The 8898-nt window shown below is 45.9% G+C and overlaps 1 protein-coding gene across 1 annotated transcript; it reads right to left on the bottom strand.

Annotated features, from left to right (window-relative positions):
• Window positions 1–231: 231 nt before the first annotated feature.
• Window positions 232–3607, bottom strand: LOC132016485 (putative uncharacterized protein ZNRD1-AS1). Its single transcript, XM_059397728.1, has 3 exons — window positions 3573–3607; window positions 3390–3465; window positions 232–1419 (listed from the first exon to the last, which is right to left on the bottom strand). Exons 1-3 carry the CDS (start codon window positions 3605–3607, stop codon window positions 730–732), a joined length of 801 nt encoding a protein of 266 aa, XP_059253711.1. The 3' UTR covers window positions 232–729.
• Between the last annotated feature and the right edge of the window lie 5291 nt (window positions 3608–8898).

Below are 8898 nucleotides of genomic sequence, written 5' to 3'. Positions count from 1 at the left end.
CAAGTAAATAAATAAAATCTTTAAAAAAAAAAATACTTGTTTAATGTTGATGAGTAGTAGTAACATGAGAGACAGCACAGAGGATAAAGAAGGATGGGCGTGTGTGTTGGGACTTTTCAGAGCCTTGCAGGAGTGGATTAAAAGCTCGCTGCAAGTTTCTTTGAGAGGAAGGGTCTCCCCCCGCCCAGCCCACTGCCCCCCAGTCTGGACTGATCTTGGTGACATGTTTGAGCAGCAGAATATGGCAGAAGTGATGTTCTGGGACTGCGGATGCTCGGTCACAAGAAATCTTGTGGTGTCTGACAGGTCACTGGAGCCTGGTCACAGTGAAATAAGGTCAGAAACCTCACGGAGAGAGGAGACAGGGACTGGGACCAGCCAAACCCAGCCTTCTAGTCAACCCCAAGGGCACGAGGCCTGTACCCTCTTGTCCAACTGTCACCTGATCATCCCCAAGCAGCTCTGGCAGTGCAGGACAGGGAAGAAAAACTGCCCAGCTGAGCTCTGTCTGAATTCCTGTTATGGAATTGGGAGATACAACAAAATAGTGGTCGTTTTTAAGTCACTAAGTTTCGGGATAATCATGCAGAGAGGTGAAACAAACACTCAGTTTAACTCCCCCGACTCCAAGTTGGATGCAAACAGATTAGGGGTTATGGGATTTTACTGCACTGACAATTGTCAAAGGATGCCGGCCTGCGAAAGAAATAGAATCGTCCATAAAATAACTTAAACTTCCTTTTTTTCTAGTTGACTTCTCAAAAACGGTGGCATGCTCAAGAGCTCTCGTCGGAGTGGCTTTTTTACGTGTTCCTCCTTTCTGGACTTTTCCGTGAGGATGGTCACTTTTATGAGTGCTTCCTGGTAAGGCTGGGCAATCGGGTAGGCTGTGATCCGTTCGAATTCCTTCTCTTCCTCCTTGTGTGTTGCAGACCTGTGGAGAGGAGGAGCGGGAGCAGAGACCCTCCAGGCACACAGACTCTCGCTTCTCTGCTCTGTGAGCTCTCGCCCCCGAATCATTCGATCCTGATGTCCCCTGATCTGTTCCTTTGCCCAGGCCGCCCTGTGCTTTTTGGTCTTCGTTTTGTGGGTTTTCTGGACAACTGCAGTCTTCTCCTCCTTCCCTGGGCTTCGTATTTTGGGGATGACCGTGTCACTTGGAACCCTTTGAGGGAGGAGCCGGTACTTGTGGTCTCGGAGGCCTCTGGCTCGTTCGGCTCTGTAGATATGCTTCTTTATGTGGTCCAGCTCCCTCTCAGACACTAAATAGTCCCATTTTTTAGCATCTCCTGTTTTGTCACCTTGTGGTCTCTGTCTCTCTATTTTAATTTCCCACCTTGGAGCCGTCGTGTATCTCCATGCTTCTCCCAGCGTTGTTGCCTGATGCCGTCGATAGTAGTACTCCTCCGCTTTGGCAAACTGGAAGTCAAAAGACATGGCTTTGAGCTGATGAAGGGTTTCATTCTCCAGCTGAGACTTTCGGAGCAAAAATTTCCTCACTTTTGAAGAATGGACACCACCTAAACTCTTGTCAGAGGGAAGGATTAGAAGGTTTTTAAGTTGAATGTCCTTCGTTGCAGGCCATGACAGAGATCACACAGAGTGTCTTGGCACTCTGACACCATGTCCCTGGTCAGCAGTCTCCTAGCCATGTTCCCTGGCTTTCTCTCCAAACCTCCCACACTCCCTTCCCCCAGGGTCCCCTTCACGAGTTCACCTGAGGCTTCCTTGAGAAGGCAGAAGCACACAGTCAGGAACGCCCTCCTCTTCCCGGTGCCAGAACCACCACCGCGCATCGACCCTGGACTCTGCCTTTACAATGGAAATGTTGCCCCTGTCTCTATCAAAGGCCAGTTCTCCCACCTGTCCTTGTGAAGCTTCAGGAACTTCAATTAGCAATTACCAAATTCTCTTTCCTGCTTCATCAAAATTTCCCCTGTACTGGCTCCCTCCTGTCAGCATAAGAATATGTTCTCTATCATCTTTAAACCGAAAAGGAAAGTGTTTCCTTTGCCACACATCCCATCTTGGCTCCCTTCCACCATGTGCCAGGAAGCAGTCACTAGAAACCCTCTCCACTCCCACCTCCCAGATCCCCCCTGGTCCTCCTCGGGTGGGTTTCCAGGCCCCGACTGCCGCGAGACTGCTCCCATCTAGGTTGTGAAGCATCTCCACAGTAACAAATTCAGTGGTTCTGTCTCTGTCCCTGTCATACTTGACGTCAGCAGCATTTTACAGAGTTGAGTACTTTACTCCTCTGGCTTCCAGACTGTGGCCAAGGGCATGTGACCAAGGCTATCTTGGATCACCCTAGACTGCAACACAGCCAGTAGCCGAATACCCCCAGGTGACCGAATAGCCCTTCATTCTATGGCCACGCCCTTCCACCGACTTTGCTGGTTCTGTCTTTTGAATGTAATGTAAGAAAATACAACAGAAATTGTCACTAAAGATGAGCATAGTCTCATTTAGACTTTCTTGGGCATGGACAGTCTCAATCACTCAACAGGTGACCTACCCTGTATCAGGGACTGCTCTAGAGGGGGCAAGGAGAGATGAGTGAGACCATCGAGACACACAAGACTGCCCAGTACTCACCTCTCAACTTCACCCCTAGACGCGATCTACATCTCCACTTGGATCTTCTTCCCAAGTGTTTCCTTCTCTTTTCCCCTTCTCGGTCCTGTCCCTACTAACTCAAAATGCCCCCACCCTAGGGTAGCAGCCTAACTAGCTTCCCTGAATCCATGCTTCTCTCTCTCTCTGCCTCCCAGCCCCATCAGACCATGGACACAGCAACTGGGCGGGTCTTTGTATCACAGAAACCTGAGCATGTCCCTTCCCTACATTGAAACCTTAGAATAGTATCCTGTTGCTTTTAGGAGAAAATCCCAAATCCCAGTATGGCTTTCATAATTTGGCTTCTGACTACCTCTCAGCTGGACTGCTTGCCCACTCTGCTGTGGCCACCCCAACTCTTCTGTTCCTCGAAAACCATATTTTCTTTGCCATCCGAGTATTTTCACAGGTTTTTTCTTCATATACTCCCAAACACACAACACAGCAACTCTACAGTACTTACGTACATAATCTTTAGGTTTTAGCTTAAATGTTACTTCCTCAGACCTTCCATGTTTTCATGCAAAAAAAAAAAAAAAATCCCATCTTTTATGACCCTTATCACAATTTGTTTAGTGTCCGTGTCCCTCACCTGCCCCAGCCCTATGGGAATACAAGCGATGTTTGTCTTATCCAGTGTTGTCCAGTTGAAGCCAAGCCTGACAGACAAGCACTCTGGCTTGAAACACTCAGGCCCTTTCTATCTTGGGGATAAACTTTTTATGATGGTATTACTGGCTCCAAAGTTCACGGCAAATGTATTTCCTCACCTTAATCTTCTTTTCTAGTGGGGACTGGGAACCCACTGCAATCCGAGGGTCCTGAGTGTTTTTGGCCCAGGCCAATCTGGAAGATTAAAAAGAGAAATTGCACTAGGATTTGGAGAAAGGTTTCAGGAAACATGGCCCTCATGTGGAATGAGGAAGAGAGTTGATTTGGGACTTACTGTTCACCTGCTTGTCATATGCTTTTTAATAACAAGAGGCATTTCTTTGTGCAGATGGGCAGGACTATGGGTAACTTATAGCTTTCCTTGAAACAAGGAAGGACTGCTTTCTGATAAAAGTATGAACAAAGAATCATATGGAGTTTGAGGTTGAGACTAACAAATACTTTTGACAATGGAGAGGGGAGGCTGAGGTACTGATTCAAATTCCACAAACCACAGTTTGTATAACTGTTGGTAGAACAAAGAACCATACCTTTGATGAGAGAGTAAGTTCTCAAAGCTGGTAAGTTCTTTTTAAGTTAAGTTATGCATAAAATTATAAATAGTATAAGCTATCATTAATTTCTAACAACAGCTAACCGTAACATTTCATAATTCTTGTCAAACGTTTATATTTTAGATAGCCAATAAAATAATTTGATGGCAGGAAAGTTTTTTTGTTGTTGTTGTTTTTTAATTTAATGCAGAAAAATACAGCGGAGAAATTTGCTGTCACATTTAGGTATCCCAGAGAACTCTTATTTCTTAACGGGTTTAGTTAGTAAATAGGTTCTGTGTTTAACAACCTAGGTTGTAAATATTCTGTTTCTCTTGACTTATTTTTTTTTTAAAGATTTTATTTATTTGAGAGAGTGAGACAGAGCACGAGAGCAGGGTGAGGCGCCAAGAGAGAAGCAGACTCCCTGCTGAGCAAGGAGCCTGACGCGGATTCGATCCTGGGACCCCAGGATCATCACCTGAGCCGAAGGCAGCCACTTAACCGACTGGCCACCCAGTCGCCCCTCTCTGACTTCCCTCTGCAGCGAAAGAGGATTTTATATTATCCACTGGTTAAAAAACACGACTATAATGACCGTGTAAGTACAGCTAATTTCTTAAACAGATTCCTCCTGCTGCTTTCATGTTTTCTTTTCCACGAGGTTCTTGCACGATCTCCCTGACAGCGTTTGCGGCGCTTACTCCAGGCTGGGACACGTGCTGGGGCCTCAGGTGGGTCCGCTCAGCCGCCCGAGCCGTCAGCGGGGCACCCACCGGGCCGCCCTGCGAGGGCCGCGGAGGCCGGAGACGCCCGGGAGCGGCCGTTTCGGGGACCGCAGTGCGCCTGCGCGACCCGTCCCGGCGCCCCGCTCCTTCCCGGATCAACGCACGTTCTCCGGCCTTTGACCCAGAACGGACGGAAACGATACGCACTGTTCTTCCGCGCTCACATCCAGCCACTCGGAGTCTGTCACCCGGGCGCCGCGTGAGGGTGGGGGCCGCGCTGCCAGCCGGTCCCCGGCCCCGCCCGGCGCCCCCCGGCGCCCGCGGCCACCCCTCGAGGAGCCTGGCGCTGCGGCTCCTCCGCGTCCTTTCCTTCTGCCGCTGCCCTGCCGGTCGCCAGCTCGGAGGAGGACACGCTCTCCTCCTCGCGCTCTGCGTCACCGAGTCGCCTTCCCCCGCGGGGCTCCCTCCCGTCCCCGCTGCTGCGAAGGCTCGGTTCTCCCACCGGCGCCCCCCGCGCTCCCCCGGCCCCGGCTCCGCACGGCCGAGCCTTCCGCGTGCCTCGGCCTGATTTCTAGGGCAACCGGAGACAGTCGCAGGCTTTTGTGTGTGTCATCACCGTCCCAGATTGACACTACTGTGAGGTGGGAGTAAAGACATCTGGGGCCGCGCGGACCGCCCCGGTGTGAGCCGCGCCGAGTGGCCGCGGACAGCAGGGCCCCGGGGCAGAGTGTCACAGCACAGCCCCTGGAGCAGCTGGACAAAGCGTCTTCCAAGGCAGCGGGAGCGTCTTTGTCATTTTTGGATTTTTTTTTTTTTTCGGGGGTAGATATAGATTACGTATCTTCCGTAGAAATATAATCTGTGCAGGGCCTGGGGGGAGGGGCGGGCCCTGCATGCGCAGTCCCAGTGGCAGAGGTCAGGTGAGTGTGCCCGTGGCCTGGTCCCGCGTTCTCACCATCACTCAGCTGAATGCTGCTGCTGGGGAGGTTCGGAGCTCTACCCCCTTCAGCCTACTTTCAACCACATGTTTATGTTCATAACTGGTCATTACTCAAGGACGAAGAAGCACACGTTACTCCAATGTCAAAACACATTAATGAAATGATTCTGCATATTCAAGACACTTGTCACCATGTATTTGAGCTGTGGGTGTCCAAATAAAGTCCTCATTGTTTCTTCTTTTTTCTTTTTTTTTTAAGATTTTATTTATTTGACAGAGAGAGGGAGCACAAGTGAACACAAGTAGTGGGAGAGGGAGAAGGAGAAGCAGGCTTCCCATTGTGGGGAAACCCCCATGCGGGGCTCCATCCCAGAGCCCTGGGCCCCAACGGAAGGCAGACATCCAAGGACTGAGCCACCCCAGCACCCCAGTCCTGTTTTTATTTCTTGAAATGTCTCTACTTCTTACAATGTGAAAGGAGAAAATATAGTGATTAATTAGAACCTGGCTTCTTTCTTATTAAGAATAAAATCTGTCCCTGCCCAAATATGCTGTATGCAGTGTTGTGTTTGACACCACAACCCTGAACTCATTTAGAAAAGAAGAAATGAAACAGTTATGAAGTAAATATGGGTATTTTATCAAAAATCAAAAGAATTTCAAACATTGTCATGACAGTGATTTCTGTTGATTTTCATACCAAAACCTTGAATTACATTACAACCTACATTTTAATATTCACAAGATACCATTTAACATTGATAAAATGTCATGTCACTCAAATATCAAACTTACTTGCAATTAATTCAGCCAAAATTTGTATAAACGTGTGACATGACAGCATCATACTACCCCAAGTTCCTAGTAGTCATTGACTATGAGCCAAGCACTGTGTAAAGTGCTAAAAGGAAGGGGCGCCTGGATGGCTCAGTCAAGTGTCTGCCTTCAGCTCAGGTCCTGATCCTGGGGTCTTGTGATTGAGCCCTGCACTGGGCTCCCTGCTTAGTGTGAAGCCTGCTTCTCCTCCTTCTTCTGCAGTTCCTCCTGCTTGTGTGCTTTCTCTCAAATAAATAAAATCTTCTTAAAAAAAAAAAATGCCAAAAGGTAATCTCTTATTTTACCCTCCTGAAAACTGAATATAGCCTTTTTTTTTTTTTTTTTTGCAAGAGAGTGAGCATGAGCAGGGTGGGGGTGGTGCAGAGGGAGAGATAGAAATTTAAGCAGGCTCTACACCCAGCGTGGAGCCCAATACAGGGCTCAATCTCACGACCTTGAGATCATGACCTGAGCCAAAATCAAGAGTCAGGCAGATGCTTAACCAACTAAGCCACTCAAGGGTCCCTAGCCTCCTTTTTGACAAAAATATGCAATTCCTAATATGAGCCTCTTTTTAAGTAAGGAATCAGCTTAATTAACATAAAACAAAAAAGACCATCATGTGGACCTAACAGTACTTTTCATTTAAGTATCATGCTTTGAATTGTTCTTTTTTCCTGATAAGAGAAACAAGGAATGAAGACTTTAAGTCAGGGAGATAAATAACTTTTTCGCTAGCAAATCAGGTTGGAACAAACTATTGACAAGACTAGACTTCGCCCTAACATAAACAAAAGGTGGCCTGAGCTGTGTCTTTATGTGAGAAATCTAAAAAGAACACTTTGCTAACAAATATTTTATCATATACCTAAATTCTCATCGTTTGTCAAAAGTCATGAAATGTGTTTGAGTAACCATGAGAAATCATCACTGGGGAAGGACAACATAGAGGTTCCTGAGCTGAAAGTGTCATTAACCACTTCTCATGATATGGAACTTGAAACAAACCAAAGTACTGTCACAGACTTACTGCTGGCTTTGGAAACCACACGCTGTCCAATGGCCCCATTTTGCAAGAATTTGAAAACAGACTTAAAAACTAAAAGTGCCTCTGATTGTATCTGAACATAAAACACTGACAGTCCAACCATCCTATTTGGTAATGTTCTTATTCTTCTGCCCATTTTCCATGGGAGGAAACGTGGTTAAGAGAGTTACGTGACTTGTTCAAGGCCACGCAGTTGCCAAACGGGAGACTGAAACTTGAACATGGATGTCTAAAAGCCAAGCTTGTGATATTACACATGCTATCCTATCCGACCTTGGGAAACGGGAGGGGTGGAAACACAGATCACTTTTGTGGAGCTCACAATGCAGTGAAGGAGGCAAGAAATCGACACAAGTACACATATATGATGTAGCCATACAAAGGCATTGCACAAGTATGGAGTGAAAACAAAGGCAGGAGTCATCAGCATGAGGTAGGACTGAACATGGAGGACATGCTGGGAGCATTTTCTGAATAGAGTGGCAGAAACGTGGGAGGTGCTCCTGAGACCAAAGAAGCAACTGACTCTGTCAGTGGTTGCCAGAGGAAGTTTCTCAGGCAGGGTACCCCATGTGGAGAGCAAAGACTGGAGCCAGAATATGATGTGGAAGAATTATGATGATTTCCCCCAAATAAATGGAGAACTATGAAATGTTAATAAGAAAATTAGTAAAAAAAAAAAAAAAAAAACAAAAAAACTGGCATGAGAGAAAAGATCCTGAAACCATAGAGCCTAGAATCAGAGATTAAGTAGAAAACTGGGTTCGTCCATTGGTGCTGTGAGAGCCTGGTTCTAGACCAGCATTGTTCAATGAAAATAGAATGTAAGTCAGATGTAATTTAACTTTTTCTGGGAACTACGTTTAAAGAAAGTAAACAAACAGGTGAGATTAATTTTAGTGACATATTTTAACCCGTGATATATCCAAAATATTGTCATTTCAACATAGAATCAATTTCAATTTTTTACACTGCTGTTCTGTTTTCATTAATAAATTTAATTTTTTAAAATAAATTTAATTTTTTAAGAGCACCTATAGATTTACAGGAATAGTGATTAAAAAGTAATCTCTCTCCAAGTTCCTCCTATTATTTGTATCTTGTATTAGTATGGTATACTTGTTGTCACTGACAAATCAATATTGCCACATTATTATTAACTAAAGTCCATAGCTTACACTGAGTTTTACTCTTTGTCTGGTATATTCCATGGGTTTTAACAAATGTACAGTGACAGGTGTCCATCATTACTGCATCATACAGAATTGTATCACTGCCCTAAAAATTCCATGTTCCAACTCTTTGTCACTCCCCCACCCCACATCCTAAGCCCCAGAAACCACTGATCTTTTTACTGTCTCATAGTTTTGCCATTTCCAGAATGCCATATACTTGGCATCATACAGTGTAATTTTTTCATGCTGAAAAGGCTTTTTCAGATTGGGTTATTTCACTAAGTAATATGCTCTTCATGTTTCTCCATGTCTTTTCATGGCTTCATACATAGTTCATTTCTTCTTATGGCAGATCAACATTCCATCA

The sequence above is a fragment of the Mustela nigripes genome, chromosome 4 (genome assembly GCF_022355385.1).
Source record: "Mustela nigripes isolate SB6536 chromosome 4, MUSNIG.SB6536, whole genome shotgun sequence".
Taxonomy (NCBI): Eukaryota; Metazoa; Chordata; class Mammalia; order Carnivora; family Mustelidae; genus Mustela; species Mustela nigripes.
Note: the sequence above shows the minus strand (reverse complement) of the source record. Positions and strands in the feature narration are given on the sequence as shown.